This window comes from Copadichromis virginalis, linkage group LG3, assembly GCF_057382275.1.
Source record: "Copadichromis virginalis isolate Kocher_CV1m ecotype Utaka linkage group LG3, C_Virginalis_male_GT1.1, whole genome shotgun sequence".
Classification (NCBI taxonomy): Eukaryota; Metazoa; Chordata; class Actinopteri; order Cichliformes; family Cichlidae; genus Copadichromis; species Copadichromis virginalis.
In genome coordinates this window covers 6,876,718-6,900,232 of record NC_140620.1, presented here as the reverse complement: position 1 = coordinate 6,900,232, position 23,515 = coordinate 6,876,718, and the positions used below count along the sequence as shown (strand labels likewise).

The 23,515-nt window shown below is 44.7% G+C and overlaps 1 protein-coding gene and 1 long non-coding RNA gene across 2 annotated transcripts; both read right to left on the bottom strand.

Annotated features, from left to right (window-relative positions):
• Positions 1-858: 858 nt before the first annotated feature.
• LOC146712500 (uncharacterized) lies at positions 859-5,553 on the bottom strand. Its single transcript, XR_014917098.1, has 2 exons — positions 5,494-5,553; positions 859-1,463 (listed from the first exon to the last, which is right to left on the bottom strand). It is a non-coding gene; the product is annotated as an uncharacterized LOC146712500 (long non-coding RNA).
• Positions 5,554-5,555: 2 nt separating this feature from the next.
• Positions 5,556-21,638, bottom strand: LOC146712499 (protein NLRC3-like; the record flags this gene model as incomplete). The annotated part of the gene is made up of 6 exons (XM_085436594.1): positions 21,596-21,638; positions 20,798-21,199; positions 18,890-20,681; positions 13,700-13,873; positions 7,770-7,946; positions 5,556-5,667 (listed from the first exon to the last, which is right to left on the bottom strand). Coding segments are annotated over exons 1-6 (2,700 nt in total), but the record flags the coding sequence as incomplete, so codon positions are not given.
• Between the last annotated feature and the right edge of the window lie 1,877 nt (positions 21,639-23,515).

The following is a 23,515-nucleotide window of genomic DNA, read 5'->3' as shown; positions in this document are numbered from 1 at the left end:
ATAAAGTTCTTTAAAAAAAGGAAAAAAAGTCGATGACCCATGCAGGAACGTATCTCTGCCTACTGTGGAGGTCACGTGTTTCCGGTTAGTGTGGAGGTCCCAATATGGCGCTCCCCAGTGGCTGCAGCCAGACCTTTCTCCCTCCCCTTTCCCTCATCCACCTGTTGCCTCTGTGGAAGCTCTGCCATAGCCACCACCAAACAACTGACTTCTTTTTACACATTGACCAGCATCCGGCCAATCCACCACCTTCCATCGTTTATACCGTTACAAAAAAAAACATCATCGGCCCATAAAAACGAAAAATCACCATCGGTATGCCCGATGGTGATTTTTATCATTTTTTTTTAATAATTTTTATAATAATTTTTATAATTTTATTTTTATTTATGTTTTATTAACCCTTCACGTGGCAGCTGTGACACGCGTGCCCAGGGTTGCCGACCCCTGCTCTAAAGCATCTGATTTGGATTCCTGAGATCAAATATATTTTCCTTTGGCTTTGTTTTCTTCCCATTTGTGGCTTTAATGTAGTGTTACATCCTGTTTGTTTGCTTCCATCTGTATACATGTCCAGATTCACTGTTATGTTTCTATTCTTACATTGCTGTGTGATCACTGTTCCCTCTGCTGACTGATGTGACCTTTTGTATCTCACACTGATACTTGTCATATTTGTATCTGCGTCTAAAAGATAAAAAGTTTCCCATGCTAAAACACAGCTCCACCTGCTGCAGTTCTCCCTCTGAACCACTAGATGTCTCTGTTATCTAAATGAAGACGTGCAGCACAGCAACCACAGCAGCGCTCAGATCACACGTGTCCTGTTATTATGTATAAAAGCATGAAACAGGTGAGACAGGTGGGATCAATATTAATGTTGTGGAAATATATGAAAAAGCAACAGAAGAGTGAAAACATTTCGTGTTTCTAGAAAGATCTTTCAGCTCACAGCTGCTCACAGACTGTATTTACAAGTGACAAACTGCAACTCTACAGTACATCTACAGTATATATCAAATATATTCTGTATTCAAATCTATTGAGTGATGTTTGAAAGTCTTTCCAGATGAGTTTGATCCAGGAGGGTCTGAAGCCAGAGTCAGACAGAGACTGTGCAGAGACTGTAGAAGGACAGAGCAGCAGCAGAGCAGTCCAGATACACTGATGATCCTCTGTCAGATCCAGAGGGACACACAGGGATGATGCTGGACTCTACATTGTGTCTGACAGTGGAGCTGTTCTCAGAGCAGTTCACTCTGCAGCACTGACAGTCATCTGCACTTCTTCTCATTCCTCTGTCAGTCACTGCTGGATGAAGCTCTCCTCTCCACCTCCCAGTAACATGGCCCAGTCAGAGCGTCTCTACACACAAGCTGCTGCTGCTTCAACCTCTCTGGATCATCAGGACACAGCTGCTCCTCTCTCAGCACACACACCGTCCTGTTTACCATCATCACCACCTGCAGAGAGAAGAAGAAAGAGCAGAGGAGATAAACGAGTGTTTCCAGAGACTTCATCAGCTGTCAGTCAGTGATGCAGCACATCCACTACAGTGCTGGGACTAACTTTTTGACATGGGCGCACAGGCGTACCGGCGCAAGAGTTAGGCGCACTCAAATTTTTCAACCGCATCGCTTAACACCGCAGTTTTACATGTGCACTTTCTTTGGGGGGGAAGCCCATACAGACAATATTCATTTCTAAATAATTAACTAACAAACTTGTGCTTAAAGTGCTTTGTCAATATTGTAGAAAATGTTAAACTTAATCATCATCTTGGCCTCCTCTGTCAGTTTCCTGCTGTCTGTTGCTGAAAGGCATTGGGGAGAGGGGACACTTGGACACTTATTGCAGCATATGTGTTTCCTGGATACACTGTGCTTTTTCAGCATTCAAAGATTGATGGCACCGTGTCAGAGCACTGGCTATGAATTTCAGACGGATCAGGCTTTAACTTAACAAAAAAGTTATCAATATCTTTTCATCTGTTCTTATTACCCACAGCTACATCCACTTCTGTCGGGCCTAGGCTGCTCACTAGGGCTGGGTATCATCACTGATTTCTATAATCCATTTGATTCTGGTTCTCAAAGTCCTGATTCGATTCAATTTAGCCTCAGACAGTCAGAAATATTATAATTCTGATTATTTATCAGTACTGATACATGTGAGACTTCATCAGAATTGTGAAAATCACAGCAGATGCAGCAGCAGAAGTAACTGAGAATAAAACACAGAAAAACATGAAGGAGATTTTCCTGGTCTGGCTTTTTATAGCAGATAACCTTAAAAATATTCTACAATGTTCTGCATATAAAGTTTAACTTTCTTCAGTATTGAACAACAGAAATTAGGCTTTCTTGTCCGGTCATTTAAGTGAAAAAAAGAAAAAGAAAAGAAAAAGACAGCAGCCACAGCGCTGTAAACAACGGTAGACTGGTGGGTAATAAGCGAATGAATAATGCAGAAAACAGAGATTTGAGACGGGAAACTGTTCTTGAAGTACACACAGAGAGCTGTGTATGAAGTGTGATTTTTATCGTGGTGGAAGCAAAACAGCAAAAGTCAGAGGGAATTCATGATGACATTGATCAAATGTGAAGCGTGGTTTGCTGCTTCTTTTGCTGCTGGCTCGGAGAATTTTGGTTGGAGAGAGACAAAACCTGCAGCTCAAAATCAGCGCAAAAAAGACATAAACACAGAGCGGACCCGATGCATCAGAATTGCTAAGCTCCGACAGCGTGTCCGTGTTCGGTCCGTTGGGTGAGAAAGCCGTGACAGACAAAGCTGATTCTGATGCGTCGGGTCCGCTCTGTGTTTACGTCTTTGTGTGGAATCTGTTAATGAATTGATATCACTTTATTCAAGAAACTCACCTCTCTCTTCCACCTGCACTTTCAACTGGACCACGGCCAATCAGAGAGGTCCCGCCCCTGACTATCTCTGATTGGTTTAGTCAACGATAGGGGAATAATGTGTGTCTGTTGTTGACCACACGGAGAGTTGCAGAGAATTTTTTTTTTTTGTTACCCGAACAGTTGGGTACGACCAAATATTTTTTTTTAGTCGCATCACTGAAAAGTTTGGTCGCATTTGCGAACAAATTGGTCGCACTCTAGAGCCCTTCAGTATAAAGAGCAGCAGGGACTTCAGTGCTGGGACTGTACTAGGACTCATTGTTGCTTCACTTTTCTAATTTTTGGATTTTTATTGAAGTTGATGAAAATGTTTTTCACTCCTAGTTTGAGTTTGGACTTTCATTCATTAGAAGAACCTTGGTGTGTCCACTCTGTGTCGGTCCTGGGTCTCCTGACCCAGCGTTTTTAGTTCTTTGTGATTTTTGTATTATTGTACTTGTGTGTGTGATTTATTCTAGGGCTTCTAGTTTTGATCCCTTGCCCTTCATGTCACTCTGTTCTCTCTCTGTTCTGTGTAATTATGTGTCTTTGCATGTTTGAGTTTCTTGTTTTCTGTCACTCTGCATTGTGCATTATGTTCTCATGGTTGGTCTTTTGTTACTCCCTCTAGTCTAGTCTCTTGTGCTCCAAGCTGAGTATTTCCCTCTGTGTATTTTGGTTCTTAGACCTCTGCCTTATGGTTTATTTCTCTGTGTTTCTTAGTTGCTGTCTCCACTGTGTCAAGTTCGCGTCTCTGTGTGATCCTTCCTGTTTTACTTTGAAGGTCCGTGTCTTATGTGAATGTGTCCTGCTTTGCTTGTCTCGTCAGTTCTAATTTCCCCCAGCTGTGCTCTCCTTCTGTGTCTCATTCTCCTCGTTACTTCCCAGTGTATTTAGTCCCTGTGTTTCTCTGAGTCAGTGTTGCGTCATACCCTCAACAAGCTGTGTGTGTTTTGCCTCCGTGTTACCAGTGTTTTGTTTCTAGTTCCAGTTCAGCATTTCTGCTTCAGTGTTTTATAGTGATGGGCAGATGAAGCCTCATGAAGCACTGAAGCTTTTCATCCAATTGGTTCACCCCAACGCGAAGCTTCTTGAAGCTTCATTTGCTCTAGTAGGACACCTACTGGACGTAAAAATATTAGTTGGCATGAATTTGAAGAGCGTGGCCTTTTGCACACAGCCTGTAAATGTCAACAACAAAAGGAGTGTGTAAAACATCTATATTGTAGTGATGGCAGTATACTGTGTATATTTATACTGGCAGTATGGAAAATGATCATTTGGAAATGCTTAAAATGGAAATGATCATATACTGTGAGGTGTGGACAGTGGTTGTGTTTTTGTAACATTGAGGCAAGGACAGTGATTAGTGTTTAGGGGACACATCATTGGTTTTTATTTAAAAAAAAACAGTTTCTCCACTGTGGCAGGTCGTAGGCGATTTTTTTTCCCCTAAACTGTCTCTAACTCTCATTAACCGCAACTCTCCATCAAACGCCCACATTTTGAATGAAGTCTGAGAGGTTTATATCGCTGTCATAGCTCGCGGCAAAGTTCGAACCGCTTCCTGAACCAGTCACGTGGTACAGCCGAGCAGCGAGGCTTCGGACGTCATCATTTTCAGCTCCTCCCATAAATGAAGCAAGCCTCGATACGCGCTTCGCGGAAACGCCCCCTCCATTACTCGACACAAGCTTCGAAGCCTCGATACAGAACGTCACATCACTAGTGTTTTAGTCCACCAGCGTTTTTGTTTGTCTTTTGGTGAGTTTAGTTAGTAAGAGGTTTTCCAGCAATAAAGCTGTAATAAAGTCTCTGTGTGATACTTCCTGTTTTACTTTGATGGTCCGTGTCTTATGTGAATGCGTCCTGCTTTGCTTATCTCGTCAGTCCTGATTTCTCCCAGCTGTGCCCTCCTGTGTGGCATTCCCCTCGTTAGTTCCCAGGGTATTTAAACCCTGTGTTTCTCTAAGTCAGTGTCGCGTCGTCCGTCATGCTGTGTGTTTCTACCTGTAGCTCCATGTGTGTTTTGTTAGAGTCTGCCCAGTTTAGATTTTGTAGAGTTTTTGTGTTCAGCAATAAAAGCTGCCATTTTGAGTTCAGTCCTGTCTCCAGTGAGTTTGCGTTTGGGTCCAATTCCTGCCTGCCACACAGCCGAAACATGACACTCTGAGCTCTGTAGGAACACCAACAACAAGCCCAACAATCCAGATGGATGGTTCCAGCTGTTAACTGGAGGAATTCCATCCAAACATCTGCTCTCACTAAATTCTTCCTCACCTACAGACTGTGTTCTTCACTGCTTTAAACTTGGAAATGAATGCAGTCATTGGTCTGCGTGCTGCTTTGTTCAGAGAGCTGATTGGCTGTTGACAGTGTTTGATCAGAGCGTGTCAGCCGTTACTATGGTGACCATAAAGGTGAGAAACAGGAAGTGTTTGTGTCCAATCCTGAAGCCTGTCACCATTCTCCTCTCACAGCTTCACTGAGGAGCTGCAGCTTTACAGGAAACACTGGATCTTTGTTTCATACTGACTGTGTTTAGTACAATACTGCTGACAGCACCACCCACTCACTCCATCACTCTACTTACACCAGAGTCTCCAGTCTGTAGTCTGGACTCTGCTGAAGATCAGACAGCTGCTTCACATCTAGATCATTCAGGCTGTTTCCCAACAGGTCCAGCTCTCTCAGATGGGAGGGGTTGGACTTCAGCGCTGCTGCCAGATAATCACAGCTGATCTCTGACAAACCACAGCTCCCCAATCTGGATAAAGAATGAAAGATGTAAGTTTATTAGACAAAGTGTGAGCTTGAAATCATTCAGTGTTTCATCATCTGTTCAGAGCTGAAGAAGGTTCAGAATGTAGAAGTTTAGAAAATGGAAACTCCAAACAGCTGAAGCCAACAGGAAGCAGCTTCAAACAACCACAATAAGAGAAAAATCTCTGAATGTTTCACATTAAAGTCGTACATTTATCACAAAAACAGGACAAAGACTTGAAAAAGTCGTGTTTTTCCTTCCAGGAACCACAAGGCTTCACTTTTAAAGGTGAAGTGTGAAAGAAATGGACATATTTGAAGTCCAACACCTTTTTCCAGTCACATTATTAAAGCAGACAAACTACAAGCTCATTTTCATTCCAACAAGTCATCTTCCGACCTGGACTAACAACACTGGTCTCTATGTGCAGCTGGCTGTGAGACCAGTGCTCAGGGAGCGTCTACAAAGTGCAACACTGAAAGAACATCACACACTCATTTGCTTCCAGCACTTTCACACAAACATCTACTGTCATTATTGTCACCAAACTCTGTGGATCCTTTATTGCAAATTCAAATGGGATCAAATGGTCAGACAAAAGAGGGTTATGAGGAAATATGATGAAATGTTGTGTATTAGCAGCAAGTTATTGAATCATTTTCCTCAGAAACCAAACAAAATGATTGACAAACATGTTTTTACAAACTCAGTGTTGGACTTGGATCAGCAGGATAAGCTGATGTTTAAAGGCATTTGAGTCTCGCTGTATGAGAGTCCAGTTATTACTCAATATTTATGGATGATGCTCTTTCAGTGTTGCACTTTGTAGACGCTCCCTGAGCCTCACAGCCAGCTGCACATGGACCAGCTGACATTACCCAGTATTAGAGGCGGGTGTAAAAAAATGGATTTTCCTCTATAAATGGTTTTAATTTGAATAAAGCGATGTTGATTCATTCAATCCTGAATCGATTTTTAATATAAATGTGTTTTGCCAGAATCTCAGGTTAAAGCTCCCAAAAGTATTTCAACAACAAGCAAACAGATAAAACAGTAAATGAGAGCAGCTAAACACACAAAGATGGAAACACAGAGCGTGGATCGTTCACTCGACGGCACGTACACGGACACGCCGTCGGGGCTGAAAGTGGACAGCTCACAGATCCTGAAGCTGCAGGTTTCATCTGTCTCCAACCAAAACTGACTGAACCAGCAGCAGAAGAAGATCCAAACTACGCTTTACGTTTGATGAACATCGTCATGAATTCTCTCTGACTTTGACGTTTACTTCCTGCACAGCTCTCTCTCTCTCAGTGTACTTCAAGAACAGTTTACCTTCAAAAATCTGTTTCATGCATTATTCACTGCTTATTACGCACCAGTCTGCTGTTGTGTTCACTGCTGTCGGCCTCTGAAAACAAAGCCTCATTTCTGCTGTTCAATACTGAAGAAATTTAAACCTTTTAAAATGATGACAGATTACAAACTCTCAGCTGTGTCTGTAATCAAACCTCTGTAACTTTGCTTCACTTCAGACTGCAGAATATTTTGAAGGTTATCTGCTATAAAAAGCCAGAACAGGAAAATCTGCTTCATGTGCTTCTGTTTGATCCTCAGTGACTTTGACACAAAGGCCTCTGCTGTGATGATCACACCTCTGATCAAGTCTCACAGTGTCAGCTTTGTTTTTATACATATGGATATGTGCTGATAAATGATCAGAATTATAATATTTCCCACTGTCTGCTGTGTGCCGTGACCTTTGACCTGCTAAAGACAGTCAGCTGTGGATTATTCATTGTTGTGTCTGATACTTAGAACTGTGAGGAAGAACACTACACAGTTAATCAGGGTCCCCTCTCTCTGAATCAGGAAAGGTGGGCAGGCCGCGTGTGGGCCGCGGGCCATACGTTGAGTCTCACTGTTTGAAATGTGAACATTGTTCTGCTGCAGTCAATGGACTAAACCAGAGAAGAAGAAAACAGACTTTACCATGAAGATCCTCAGTGTGGATCAGTATAATATCAGCCTGATGTCTGCAGTTTAGTGTCAGCACAACTTTCACATCATATTCATCTCAGCACAACTAAAACATGCTGACTGACCTCAGAGTTTCAAGTCCACATCCTGGACTCTCCAGGAAACCACACAGATGCTTCACTCCTGAATCCTGCAGCTTGTTGTTGTAGCTCAGGTCCAGCTGTCTCAGATGGGAGGGGTTGGACTTCAGCGCTGCTGCCAGATAATCACAGCTGATCTCTGACAAACCACAGCCCCTCAATCTGTATAAAGAATGAAAGATATAAGTTTATTAGACAAAGTGTGAGCTTGAAATCATTCAGTGTTTCATCATCTGTTCAGAGCTGAAGAAGGTTCAGAATGTAGAAGTTTAGAAAATGGAAACTCCAAACAGCTGAAGCCAACAGGAAGCAGCTTCAAACAAACACAACAAGAGAAAAAACTCTGAATGTTTCACATTAAAGTCGTACATTTCTCATAAAAACAGGACAAAGACTTGAAAAAGTCGTGTTTTTCCTTCCAGGAACCACAAGGCTTCACTTTTAAAGGTGAAGTGTGAAAGAAATGGACATATTTGAAGTCCAACACCTTTTTCCAGTCACATTATTAAAGCAGACAAACTACAAGCTCATTTTCATTCCAACAAGTCATCTTCTGACCTGGACTAACAACACTGGTCTCTATGTGCAGCTGGCTGTGAGACCAGTGCTCAGGGAGCGTCTACAAAGTGCAACACTGAAAGAACATCACACACTCATTTGCTTCCAGCACTTTCACACAAACATCTACTGTCATTATTGTCACCAAACTCTGTGGATTCTTTATTGCAAATTCAAATGGGATCAAATGGTCAGACAAAAGAGGGTTATGAGGAAATATGATGAAATGTTGTGTATTAGCAGCAAGTTATTGAATCATTTTCCTCAGAAACCAAACAAAATGATTGACAAACATGTTTTTACAAACTCAGTGTTGGACTTGGATCAGCAGGATAAGCTGATGTTTAAAGGCATTTGAGTCTCGCTGTATGAGAGTCCAGTTATTACTCAATATTTATGGATGATGTTCTTTTAGTGCTGCACTTTGTAGACGCTCCCTGAGCCTCACAGCCAGCTGCACATGGACCAGCTGACATTACCCAGCATTAGAGGCGGGTGTAAAAAAATGGATTTTCCTATTTAAATGGTTTTAATTTGAATAAAGTAATTTTGATTCATTTATCCTGAATAGATATTTAATATAAATGTATTTTGCCAGAATCTCAGGTTAAAGCTCCCAAAAGTATTTCAACAACAAGCAAACAGATAAAACAGTAAATGAGAGCAGCTAAACACACAAAGATGGAAACACAGAGCGTGGATTGTTCACTCGACGGCACGTACACGGACACGCCGTCGGGGCTGAAAGTGGACAGCTCACAGATCCTGAAGCTGCAGGTTTCATCTGTCTCCAACCAAAACTGAGTGAACCAGCAGCAGAAGAAGATCCAAACTACGCTTTACGTTTGATGAACATCGTCATGAATTCTCTCTGACTTTGACGTTTACTTCCTGCACAGCTCTCTCTCTCTCAGTGTACTTCAAGAACAGTTTACCTTCAAAAATCTGTTTCCTGCATTATTCACTGCTTATTACGCACCAGTCTGCTGTTGTGTTCACTGCTGTCGGCCTCCGAAAACAAAGCCTCATTTCTGCTGTTCAATACTGAACAAATTTAAACCTTTTAAAATGATGACAGATTACAAACTCTCAGCTGTGTCTGTAATCAAACCTCTGTAACTTTGCTTCCCTTCAGCAGCATCAGCTCATGTTCACATGTTGATTCATGGTTTGCTTCAGTTTTTGATGGACTGCAGAATATTTTGAAGGTTATCTGCTATAAAAAGCCAGAACAGGAAAATCTGCTTCATGTGTTTCTGTTTGATCCTCAGTGACTTTGACACAAAGGCCTCTGCTGTGATGATCACACCTCTGATCAAGTCTCACAGTGTCAGCTTTGTTTTTATACATATGGATATGTGCTGATAAATGATCAGAATTATAATATTTCCCACTGTCTGCTGTGTGCCGTGACCTTTGACCTGCTAAAGACAGTCAGCTGTGGATTATTCATTGTTGTGTCTGATACTTAGAACTGTGAGGAAGAACACTACACAGTTAATCAGGGTCCCCTCTCTCTGAATCAGGAAAGGTGGGCAGGCCGCGTGTGGGCCGTGGGCCATACGTTGAGTCTCACTGTTTGAAATGTGAACATTGTTCTGCTGCAGTCAATGGACTAAACCAGAGAAGAAGAAAACAGACTTTACCATGAAGATCCTCAGTGTGGATCAGTATAATATCAGCCTGATGTCTGCAGTTTAGTGTCAGCACAACTTTCACATCATATTCATCTCAGCACAACTAAAACATGCTGACTGACCCAAGAGTTTCAAGTCCAAATCCTGGACTCTCCAGGAAACCACACAGATGCTTCACTCCTGAATCCTGCAGCTTGTTGTTGTTCAAAGACCCGTAGTACGTACTCAGGTCCAGCTCTCTCAGATGGGAGGGGTTGGACTTCAGTGCTGCAGCCAGATAATCACAGCTGATCTCTGACAAACCACAACCCCTCAATCTGTATAAAGAATGAAAGATGTAAGTTTATTAGACAAAGTGTGAGCTTTTTTTATTTTATTTTACCAAGTGGATCATCATGGCCTTGCCATATTGGTCCATTTGGTTGACCTTTATTATAATTATGAATTTATTTTATTTTCAGTTGCTACAAACGGGACAGACATAACTGTGGGATAGGACAGGGGGAAAGAATGAAAGAAAGAGGGGGAGAGAGGGAGAGAAAACCAAAGGGGAGAAGAGACGGTGAGAAGGGGGGGAAGAGAGAAAAAAAAACAAACAACAAAAAAAACTCCTGGGTCACCTGTATGGAGAAAAAAAAAACAGAGGAGACAGCAAACAACAAAGAGCAACATAATAATAGAAAAAAAAGCACCATCACAATAAACTAGCTAGTCATAGATATCAATAGTTACTAAATAATAAACGATATTGTGCAGCACGCAAGATAGACAGCGCACAGTGTGCTTTGAGGCAGCAGCCAAGAAAGCTGTAGTCCGCGTCTGTGAATACCCATGTGTACACCTGTGTGCATACCTGTGTGGATCAGCATGCTTGCATTCCAAAGGTTTCTCCATGTAATGATCTGCTAGGGAGTGTGGGGGGGCCACAGCCCTGTCCTTTATGGTATCAAGCAGGTATGGAGGAGATCAAAACTCCAGACATCCAGAGGCCCCCAGAACACAAGAGACCAAGGAAGACCCACAGAGGGGCAGCTGCGCCACTGTCCCAGTAAGAGCTAAGGAGAGTCCCAGATGAGGGCTCATTCAGCAGCCGCGGAGCAGAAGCCAGGGGGAGTTGCAGTGATGCGCCCGTGGGCTCCGCCGGCAGCCAGCTGTGCCTGAGTGACTGAGCCCCAGGCCGAGAGGCCGGGGGCACCCCACCTCCGAAATGGCCCGAGCGAGCCCCAATAAGCGGCCGCCAAGGAGTGAGCCGGTGTGTACCCGGACGCCCACCCCCAGATACAAAGAACCACCAATGCACCGACACCTGAGGGAGTCCGCCACCGGCAGGGGAAGTGGTGGTGGGTGGAGATAGGCCTCCAAACCTTGGAAGGCCCGAGATGTCCCCAGAGAGGTGGCGTCTGATACCCAACCTGACATATAGACACAAACATACAGGCACACACAGACACAAACATCCATTCCCACCCTCATGCTCTAATATGCACTCCACACTCAACCGACGTGGAGACAGACATAAAGAGACGCTGTATACATGATCACACTCCCCAAGCGTACTCTACAAACCGGGTCTAGGTACCCTTGCCCCTGGAGGGGGGAACCGCACCCAGACCCAGGTGGTGTTACCCTTTTCCCTGCGGTGGGGAGAGGCAGACCGCCCCGACTCCGCAGCAGCAGGGAGGCCCCACACCCCAGACCGCAGCCGGACGGCCAACTCCTCCTAGCCCCCGCTCCAGCAGGCCGCAGAGAACGGGGGTGAGAAAAGACTCCAAACCTCCCTCCACCCGCTCATAGTAGTGTTGATGCATGTGTGTTCTAAGGTGCAATTAAAACCCAGGAGGGCATGGAGCTACCTGCCAGAGAGCAGCAGGTAAGCGCATAGTCCCTCCTGATAGCCCTCAATGTCTACGTGTATTTAAAATTGAGAGGTGGGCAACGATGCCAGGGGTGAGGTGTACACCCTGATGGTAACTTGGACTCCGTGTATTGTGCCCACCCCCAAGATCCTATATGTATGTGTAATGAGGGTGTGAGTAATGTGAATGTCTAAGTTGTGGGATAAAATTGAGGCAGAGGCAGCCAGAAGGGGACAGGGGGGGGGGGGGGGGGGTAGCCTCCTCTGCACCCTGGTGACATACCCCCTACTCCAAGGCCCTGCATGTGTGGGTGGTTGTGGTGGAGCGGGAGGAGGGAGGCTTAAAATCATTCAGTGTTTCATCATCTGTTCGGAGCTGAAGAAGGTTCAGAATGTAGAAGTTTAGAAAATGGAAACTCCAAACAGCTGAAGCCAACAGGAAGCAGCTTCAAACAAACACAACAAGAGAAAAAACTCTGAATGTTTCACATTAAAGTCGTACATTTCTCATAAAAACGAGACAAAGACTTGAAAAAGTCGTGTTTTTCCTTCCAGGAACCACAAGGCTTCACTTTTAAAGGTGAAGTGTGAAAGAAATGGACATATTTGAAGTCCAACACCTTTTTCCAGTCACATTATTAAAGCAGACAAACTACAAGCTCATTTTCATTCCAACAAGTCCTCTTCTGACCTGGACTAACAACACTGGTCTCTATGTGCAGCTGGCTGTGAGACCAGTGCTCAGGGAGCGTCTACAAAGTGCAACACTGAAAGAACATCACACACTCATTTGCTTCCATCATCCAACCTGAAGAGGAAACAGAGACGCCTCCCCTTCAAAGTAAAAGCTGCTCCTTTTGGACACAGTATCAGAGAAAGTCTACAGTATAACATAGAAAAGACAGAACAAAGTTTTGGTTGTTTTTAAATTGTGCAGAAATGAAACTACACTAAGCTCAATTATGTGACAGACATTTCATCCCATGTCAGTTTGGCCTCATCCTGGGCCGGATTATCCAACACACACTCTGACCACAGGCCCAGGGGCCACGCACAGCTGGGCTCCATCCAAGAGACAGGAAACAAACCAACACAATAATAAAAAGCACCATGTGATCTTCTTACATCTTCAAGACAAACATAGTAAAAACACGAGCATATTTGTTTCCTGATAAAATGATGTGACAGGTAGAACAGAGTAAAGTGGTGGTGTTACAGCCTTTCTCCCCTCTGCTGCCGAGGCTGTTAGTCTCTCCCAAACTCAGCTACAGGACTTCCAAATGAATGAAAGCAGCAGAAGTGGCTTTACAAATGAAAGAGGAAGAGGAGAAGAAGAGGAGAGGGAGGCCACCCTGACCATCACTCCAGCTGAAAACATCACACTTCCATTAAAGTTGGTGAGAAAATGTTGAGCAGGATGAGCTGCTGGCTAATCTGGAGGCTGTAGCAGCAGCTCACAGTCACAGTGGATTTCCACTCATGAAAAAGCTCTGGCTGCTTCATTTCTCATCTCATATCAGAGACTTTAATGTTTCACTGAAGCTGTACTGTGATGCTTCCATATTCCAGTGAGGCCTCCATAATGATTTCAGCTGTTCTGTACACACACTGTGTGCCCTGTATGGCTCAAAGTCTCTGCAGCCTGTTTTTATCTGCTATCATCAGATCTTCATCATCCTCATTCACATCCCTCACACACTCTACAGCCTCATCAGCACTGACTTCATCTTCACTGACTGATGGAGCACAACATGAACCTGTGGAGGCTGAAACACTGTCCTGTCTAAAGACTAAAGAAAGTTTCAAACATCAATCAAAGACCTGAAATATAGAAAAACAACAACAGCCGCAGTCAGTGAACTCACCTCAGAGTCTCCAGTCGACAGTTTGGACTCTCCAGTCCAGCACACAGAAGCATCACTGCTGAATCCTGCAGCTTGTTCTCATTCATGTCCAGCTCTGTCAGATGGGAGGGGTTGGACTTAAGAGCTGAGGCCACAACTTCACAGTGAGACTCTGAGAGTCCACACCGAGTCAGTCTGTGATGATAGAAAATATAAAATGTGTTATTATAAAAGCAGAAAATCTGCATTATAAACACAGACTGAATGTATATGAAGACAAAACAGAGTGAGGTCATAATCTGATGGATCTGCTCTTGACATCTGTGCTTCAGCTCCTCTTACTGTGTTTGACATGACACAACGATTGAGTCTCTCTCAGACCTGCAGACTTTTAATGAGAATCTTTGTTTGGCTTTAATCTGCAGATGAAGGAGGAAGATGGTGTCACATTTAGGCTTTCATAATGTCCACAGTCTGTCACTGAGATCTGATCCAGAGTCAGAGTGAAGACACACATTTGGACTGTTTCCTGTTTTGACTCCAGAACATTTTGAATGAGTTCAGCTCAGTGAAGAGTTCCAGCTGGAAAGATGATCTCTGTTTACTACCTGCTGTCAGGTACGACTGGTCATGTCCACACGCAGGAAAAACCTGCTGACTGTTACCAAACGGAGCAGAAATCTCATCACTGGACAATAATGATGAATGAACTCAGAGCTGCTGATATCAGATCTGATTTCAGGGGAACTAAACACAGAAATGATTGGCTCATTTGAGCTTTCTGAGCCATTATCTGCTGGTGTGTCGCTAGTTGGCAGAAAGATCAGAAGATCAGTTTGTCTTTGATTGGTTTGTAAATGTCACTGTTTCCATTGGACCTGAGTGACGTACAAAGACAGAGAGGGAGAAAAAGGAGAGAGAGGATGGAGACAGCAAAGAGAGAGCAAACACAAACAGGTGAGAGTGGACAGGTGACCAAGGTCAGCAACCAATCAGAATCAGAAAGGGTTTTATTGCCAAATGTTGAGCAGGTTTACAACATTAGGAAATTGCTGCGGTGCTTCAGTGCAAACATACTGTCATAAATTCCGCTTAAATAGACATGAAATAAAAATAAGAATAAGAATTAAAAGTGCTAAGTAGATAGATATATACATGAGTGCAGGTGGTGATCAGTGCCAAACATGGAATGATGCAGTGAACACAGCGTAGGGTCATGTGTTAGTGGTGGGAACAGTCATACGGTTATTGTTCATGTGTCCAACAGCAGAGGGGAAGAAACTGTTCTTATGGCGAGAGGTTCTGGTGCGAATGGACCGGAGCCTTCTGCCTGAGGGGAGCAGGTCAAACAGACTGTGTCCAGTGTGAGAAGGGTCAGCTGAGATCCGAGCTGCACGCCCCAGTGTCCTGGAGGTGTACAGGGGTCTGTTCTTCGTACCTCGCTTACTACATCCAAGATCAAATGACACATCCAAGACCAAACCATCGCGCTAACCGTGAGCTTGCTAATCCGGTTCCCCGAACACACCTGTTGTTGACGATTAGTACAGCTGGACGCAGTAATGTGACATCACTGGGTGTCGTAAAAGGGGCTACGCATCGATAGTAGAAACATTGATCGGCAACCCTCTGATTGGTCGGCGAAAATGTTGAAGGGGCGCACTCGGTATTTTCCGCCAGCAGAGCAAGAACCCTTGAGTGAGGGATTTCAGGAGTTTCAGAGTTTAATTAAAACGCAAGGGAACACTGCAAAGGCTGCAAAAGCAAGGAGAGAGGGCTGGCAGAAAGTTGCTGACTAATCAAACTCGTAAGTAATTTAATAATAACAATAATAATGGAGTGGGTTTATATAGCGCTTTTCAAGGCACCCAAAGCGCATGACAATACCACTATTCAGTCACTTTATTATTTATTTATAGATTTATTATATTACACTATATTATCCAATATTATTTTACATTATATTATATTGTTATATTATATCCTCTTTCACATTAGAGCCACAACAGGACCCACTAGAACATGGGAACAAGTAAAAGTGAAATATAAGAATATTCTACAGAATGGTAATATTTATCACTTATATTGCTTTTCGTCTCTTGGAAAGAGACCCTGGAATAATCTGTTTGTTTGTTCATAACAGCAACCAAGAAAAGGGCAGAGCAAAAAAAAGACAGGTGGTGGTCCTGCACCCCCTCGTCAACAAGTTGGTTAAGTGAATAATACCCTCACGGGAATATCGATATCTCTCAATGAGCACACTGTCGCGCTGAGCTAAAGGATCCTGTCTGTCCCGCAATATACGCTGAATTCTGAGGACTCTCCTTATCAATCTTGCACCTTCCTCAATGGGTGGCTCGCGTAAATGAACAGGACATGGCTGCTACAGACTTCCCAAATCCACCTTCGCTTTTATAGCCGTGGTCTCTCATCTTGATTACACGAAGTAATTTACAATTACTACTCTGAAATATAAATTACATCTGTTATAATCACATACATGTAATAGAATGTTAATAGTACATTTCCCTTTTTTAGGAAATGACCTGTATGTATCTGTGTGACATCAATAAAAGGATCAAGTGCTGCATTATCTTTAGTTACATTGATGTTATTTATTTATGGTGAAACAGTGGTGGAATATCGCTGTTGCTTTCGTATAAAAGAAGCGGACATACCTGTGTGGCCGCGATCTAATCCTGTTTACATAAAGTAAACCTGCTCCCGAGCAGGTTTACGCTTATGGCTCTGTTGCTATGACAGCAAGTCCCGGATGAGCTTCGGGGAACTGAACGATCCAAGATCACGCGAAATCGTCAACAATCTAATCCAGCTAACTTACTTAGCGAGGTACGAAGAACAGGCCCCAGGTCCTGCAGAGATGGGAGTCTGCAGCCAATCACCTTCTCAGAGCGCACAACACGCTGTAGTCTCTGTTTGTCCCTGATAGTGGCTCCAGCGTACCACACGGTGATGGAGGAGGTGAGGATGGACTCGATGATTGCAGTGTAGAATTGCATCATCGTCCATGTTGGCAGGTTGAATTTCTTCAGCTGCCTCAGGAAGTACATCCTCTGCTGGGCTTTCTTAATGACGGAAGTGATGGTGGGCTCCCACTTCAGGTCCTGGGTGATGGTGGTACCCAGGAAGCGGAATGAGTCCACAGAGGTGATGGGGTTGTCAGACAGGATGATGGGGGGGAGTGGAGCTGTGTGCTTCCTGAAGTCCAGAATAATCTCCACTGTCTTCTGGGCATTCAGCACCAGGTTGTTGTGGCTGCACCAGGACACCAGACGTTCAACCTCCCTCCTGTAGGCAGACTCATCCCCGTCCGAGATGAGTCCAATAACGGTGGTGTCATCTGCAAACTTGATTAGCTTGACAGACTGGTGGGTGGAGGTGCAGCAGTTGGTATACAGGGAGAAGAGCAGAGGAGAAAGAACACAGCCCTGAGGGGAGCCGGTGCTGATGGTCCGGGAGTCCGAGACATTCTTTCCCAGCCTCACATGCTGCTTCCTGTCCGTCAGGAAGTCAGTGATCCACCGGCAGATGGGATCAGGCACATTCATCTGGGAAAGCTTGCCTTGGAGATGGTCTGGAAGGATGGTGTTGAAGGCAGAGCTGAAGTCCACAAACAGGATCCTGGCGTAGGTTCCTGGGGAGTCCAGATGCTGCAGGATGAAGTGTAGGGCCATGTTGATGGCGTCGTCTACAGACCTGTTGGCTCTATATGCAAACTGCAGGGGGTCCAGGAGGGGGGCCGTGAGGGTCTTGAGATGGGAGAGAACTAGGCGCTCAAATGACTTCATGACCACAGATGTCAGAGCCATGGGTCTGTAGTCATTTAGTCCAGTGATCCTAGGTTTCTTGGGGACAGGGATTATGGTAGAGGACTTGAAGCAGGCAGGCACATGACATGCCTGCAGTGAGGAGTTGAAAATGCCAGAAAACACTGGGGCCAGCTCGTTTGCACAGTGTCTGAGGGTGGCAGGAGACACACCATCTGGGCCGGGAGCTTTTCGAGCATTCAGACTCTTAAACTGCTTCCTCACATCTGCTTCATGAATATGAAGAGTTGTGGTGGGAGGAGGTGGTGTGAAATTCTCTTTTGTGTGGGGTGAGGAGGGGGGTGTTGCAGGTGAAGCGATTGAAGGTGGTGATGGCTCTATGGAGGGGGGAGAGGTGGGGGAATGAGTGTCCAAAGTGTCTCTATTGTTGGGGCCGTTGGAGGTGTGAAGGCTGCCTGATGGCTCGTCAAAACGGCAGTAAAAGTCGTTGAGGGTGTTGGCCAAGAGCAAGTCATCAGTGGAGTGGGGGGTTTTAGGCTTGTAGTTGGTGATATTCCTAAAACCTTTCCACAGAGAGGCCGAGTCATTCTCTGAGATCTGCTGCTGCATCTTCTCAGAGTGCTGATGTTTAGCAATGTCCACTTCTTTAGTGAACCTGTACTTGGCCTCTCTGTAGCAGTCCCTGTCTCCGCTTCTGAACGCCTTTCTCTTTTCCAGCCACAGCTTTTTGAGTTTAGGAGTAAACCAGGATTTGTCATTGTTATAACTCACCCTGGTGCGTGATGGCACAATGCTGTCCTCACAGAAGTGGATAGAGGAGGTGACAGTGTCCGAATCAGAGAGCTTCTGTTTGACCCACAGTCACTGATGATGACTGCACATAACCAAGCAGTGTGTTACTCTGATATCAAATATGGATCCTGCTCTTATAATAATGATCATCAGATGATATTATTGTGTTATTTTGTAGCTGAATACGATGTTTGTGTGATTATCAGTGAAAGAAGCAGTGAGGAGGATGTAGAGAGAGAGAGGACAGAGGGTGAAGTTAGAAACACTAAAAGGATTTTTCATGGATTTCATGGATGATTTGAGTGATTTCCAGCAGGACACTTAAACATGTCAGTGGACGTCCTAAAGAACATATTCACTGATATGAAACGTGTCATTGAACAGGATTAATATCAGTGGAAACATGGTGGAAACAGCTGTGACTGCATGGATGTGACACACTTCAAATCTGTTCTCCACTCTTGGATTTGGGATCCATGGAGCTGCTGCTGAGTCTGTACAATAAAGGAATGGTGTGGAAGGTTGCAGCGTACGGACACAAACACTTTGTGGTTACAATCTGATTTTATTTTCAACATTAAACTACTAACCTACACTGATCAATGATGTTAATGATCACATCTGGACTCACCGAGCCTTTCTGCAGTTCCTCACAGCTGGAATCAGTCTCTGTCGTCCACGCTTTGATGTTTTGTACTTCAGCAGGTGAAACTCATCCAGAACCTCCTCTGACATCTGCAGCATGAAGACCAGAGCTGAGCATTGGATCTCAGAGAGTTCCTTCTCTGATCTGTTCTCTGACTTCAGGAACTCTTGGATCTCCTGATGCACTGAGAGGTTGTTCATCTCCATCAGACAGTGGAAGATGTTGATGCTTCTGTCAGGAGAAATTTCATCACTGTTCATCTCCTTCAGGTTGTTGATGACTATCTGGATGGTTCCTGGACCGTTCTCTGTCTGACCCAGCAGACCTACTAAGAGTCTCTGGTTGGAGTCCAGACAGAGGCCATGAAGGAAGCAAACAAACAGGTCCAGGTGGCCATTTTTGCTCTGGAGGGATTTCTCCATGGCTCTGTTCAGGAAATCATCCAGAGATGATTTCCAATAAGTTTGTCCCAGAAGGTTCCTCAGCACCTTTGTCTTCCTGTTGGTGAAACAGTGGAACATGTAGACTGCAGCCAGAAACTCCTGAATGCTCAGATGAACAAAGCAGTAGACTGGTTTCTGGAAGATCACACACTCTCTTTTGAAGATCTCCGTACAAACTCCTGAGTACACCGAGGCCTCTGTCACATCCAGACCACACTGCTCCAGGTCTTCTTGGTAGAACATGATGTTTCCTTTCTCCAGATGTTCAAACGCCAGCCTCCCCAGCTTCAGAAGAACTTCCCTGTCAGCCTTCGTCAGCTCCTGTGGACTCGTCTCATGTCCCTCATGGTACTTGTTCTTCTTCTTCTTTGTCTGAACCAGCAGAAAGTGTGAGTACATGTCAGTCAGGGTCTTGGGCAGGTCTCCTCTCTGCTCTGTAGTCAACATGTGCTCCAGAACTGTAGCAGTGATCCAGCAGAAGACTGGGATACTACACATGATGTGGAGGCTCCTGGATGTCTTCATGTGGGAGATGATTCTGCTGGACAGCTCTTCATCACTGAATCTCCTCCTGAAGTACTCCTCCTTCTGGGCGTCAGTGAAGCCTCGTACTTCTGTTAGCCTGTCAACACATGTAGGAGGGATCTGATTGGCTGCTGCGGGTCGGGAAGTTATCCAGACGAGAGCCGAGGGAAACAGATTCCCCTGGATGAGGTTTGTCAGCAGCTGGCTGACTGATGACTTCTGTGTGACATCAGACAGCAGCTTCCTGTTGGCGAAATCCAATGAAAGTCTGCTTTCATCCAGGCCGTCAAAGATGAACAAAAGCTGAGAGACAGCCAGCTTCTCTGCTGTGACCTTCTGTAATGTTGGATGGAAAACATGGAGCAGCTCCAGAAGACTGTACTGCTCATCTCTGATCAGGTTCAGCTCCCTGAATGAAAGCAGAACCACCACACTGACATGTTGGTTCTCCAAGCCCTCTGCCCAGTCCAGAGTGAACTTCTGCACTGAGAAGGTTTTTCCAACACCAGCCACGCCGTTGGTCAGAACCACTCTGATGGGTCTCTGTTGGTCAGGTAAGGCTTTAAAGATGTCCTGGCACCTGATTGGAGCGTCATGGAGGGCGTCCATCTTGGAAGCTGTCTCCAGCTGCCTCACCTCATGTTGGGTGTGAACCTCTTCACTCTGTCCCTCTGTGATGTAGAGCTCAGTGTAGATCCTTTTGAGGAGGGTTCTACTTCCTGCTTCATCACTTCCTTCAGTCACATGTTCACATCTCTTCCTCAGACTTATCTTATGTTCATCTAAAACCTCCTGCAGACCAACATCTGCTGAAAGAAAGACAAACAATGAGACTAAAGAGAAAGAAAACTCTTCAATGTCTGAACAACACAAGAAGTCCAGTTTTCAGAAATGAGTCCATCAGCAGACAGATGTTCAGTCTTACTTTGTACACAGCTGCTCTGACTGGCTGTCTGCAGTCCAGCTCTGCTTCTGGATCTTTCTCCACACTGGGGACAGGAGGAGTCTCCTGATGAAGCAGACTGGTCCCAGTATGAGGAGATGCACTGTCTGCAGAACCAGTGTCCACAGCTGGTAGAGACTGGATCCTTCAGGACGTCCTGACACAAAGCACAGCAGGACGGCTGCTCCTCCTCACAAACACCACTCCTCTTCCTCCTCCTCTCTCTGTGAACACATTTCTTTATCACTAAAACATTTACTGTCAGTGAAAAACATCCAGATGTGACCAAACTGCAGTTCCTCACAGTTCCTTTGTTTTCATCAACACTAATGAGCTGCTCTTCCTGTCTGCCTGTCTCATTAAACACTGAGTGATGAATACAAACTCAACACTTCCTGCAGACTTCCTGACTTCACAATAAAAGCTTTCCATCAGAGAGACACTCATGACTTTCACTGTTTTACAGCCGCTGTGTGCAGATTATCTGGGTCAGTTCACTCTGAAGCAGCTTAGAAGTGTCCGTGTAGAGCCGTGGTCTGACACACAGAGACTTCTGATTTTCTCTATTTAAATAAACATGATGAAGATGAGCAGGTTTCTCTTCTAGTATAAACTCTGTGTCTCTCTGGCTGGCTCACGATGGCTTTTCAGGTTTTGTTTATGTTTTGCTCTCTCCTGCTAGCGTTTTGCCTGCCTGGGTGGAGCTTGTAATGGCCTCTCGCTCTTGGTCCACACAGTTATGATGATTACACCACCTGTTGCTGACTCACCTGGGCTTACCGGTAACCATGTAATGCGGTAAGCCCATGGCCCATGGGCCCATGGCCCATGGTAAGCCCATGGAGCAGTTTGTTGCTGGGACATTGACCCTCCTGTGTTCATGATCTCAGCTCCTTGCTAAGAAATCTCTCTCTAAATTCATCAGTTGGGTTAACTTTGTGTATAGTTTGAGTAAATATTTCCCCGGACCTGGTTAAAGACGCTTACCTGTGACTCCCGTGTGTGGCTGTGTGAGTGCAGAGCAGGACAAGAGTGACTGAAGAGGAGTGAGTGTGGACTCCCTTCCCTCTTTTCCCTGGAGCCCTGGACCCCCTCCCCAACTCACTGTACATATATAGAGCACTGTGGTTCACCCCTTTGGTAAATAAACTGTCACCTTTTTGTTTGTCAGAACTCAGTCTGTGCTTGAGTTCCTCTGTTAGCCATGACATTTTGTTGGTTCTCTCTCTTCAGGTCCCTGTAAGTGTTTGATCTAAAACATTATATTTATTCTGCTTTGATTGTTTTGTGTGCTGAGGGACATTGTTGCATGATCCACTTTTTCTCATCACTCAAATATCCTGATACTTTCAGAAAGTTGGAGAGCTCTCCTGGCTTGCTTAGTCTTTGCTCTGTACTGCAGTACTTGCACTGGTTTCACTGGACAAGTCTGCATGTGAATCTACAACTGATCTGACATTGTGGCACAAACACAGTAAACAAACACTATGAGCACCTTGTTTCATGTGCAGTGGCTTTCTTCTCATTCTGTTACTGAACACTGTATGAAAAGCCTCTCACTGCCAGCATCCTTCCAGCCCCACGACAACAAGACCAACTCACATCTTCACAACACCAAGAATTTTTCCCCTTTTCTTTGGAGAAACTGAGAAGCCAATAGGATTGTAGCTCAAACTTGCCCACAGTCCTGCTTCATCACTGCTCACTCCTACCTGTGTTGGTGCTCAGTGGACAGTCATAGCCTGCTGCTAGCATGAATGCTAAATGTACTGCTGTGGATGATCAGCAAGGTGTTTGGTGGGAGCACTGAGTGAAACATAAGAGCTCTGGTAAAATAACAAACAGGGCTGTGAGAGCAACTGAAGTGATAAAAATACTGTTTAAAGATAAAAAAACACTTTGATGTTCTCTCGTCACCTAACAAAGTCCAAACCCTGTGAACTATTTTAGCTTTCATAACTGTGGATTCAGGTATCCTGAACCCATCTTTGGACATTTGTAATTAAATATTTTAAAACTCCATCAGAGACTCCTGATGTGGCTGTTTGGAGAAGGAAAAGAGGGACAAAGTGGAGCGTCGAGCTGAGGCTTCATTCACTGCAAACCTACAGTTATGTTTCCTTATTTCTGCTGTTTGCATGTTCACAGCTGAAATAAAGCTGCCTCTTTGACTTCATCCTGTTGTGTTTGGGTCCAATCCTGCCTGCCACACAGCGCTACAGGACAAAGTCTAAGATTTTTACCTTTTAATGAATCTTTGGTCATATTTATCCAGGAAAACACAAACATGTAAAGGAGTCATCACAGTTCTCTAACCTCATTGGTCCAGGTTCACCACTGAAGTGTGGAGGATAACCTTTGGACCAGTCACTCCTTATAGACAGACAGCTGGATCCTGCAGACTGTGACCTCTGACCTCTGCAGACACAAACATGTTTTATTCAATGATCAATTCTCTGATAAAGTGATTGAAGCAGCTGTGATCACACAGACTGCAGATAATGCAGCTGTTTCCTGTCAGTAACAGTCCTCTTAGATTAGAGTTCAGCTTTTTACAGGAAAACAAATGTCCCTGAATGCAACAGTGAGACACAGTCTGCCTGTGTGGCTGTGATAGCTGCCGTTAGGAGCGCTCATGTGTTTGCAGTTAGACGAGGAGATGTTACCATCATGGACACGTTAACAAATCCTGCAGCATCA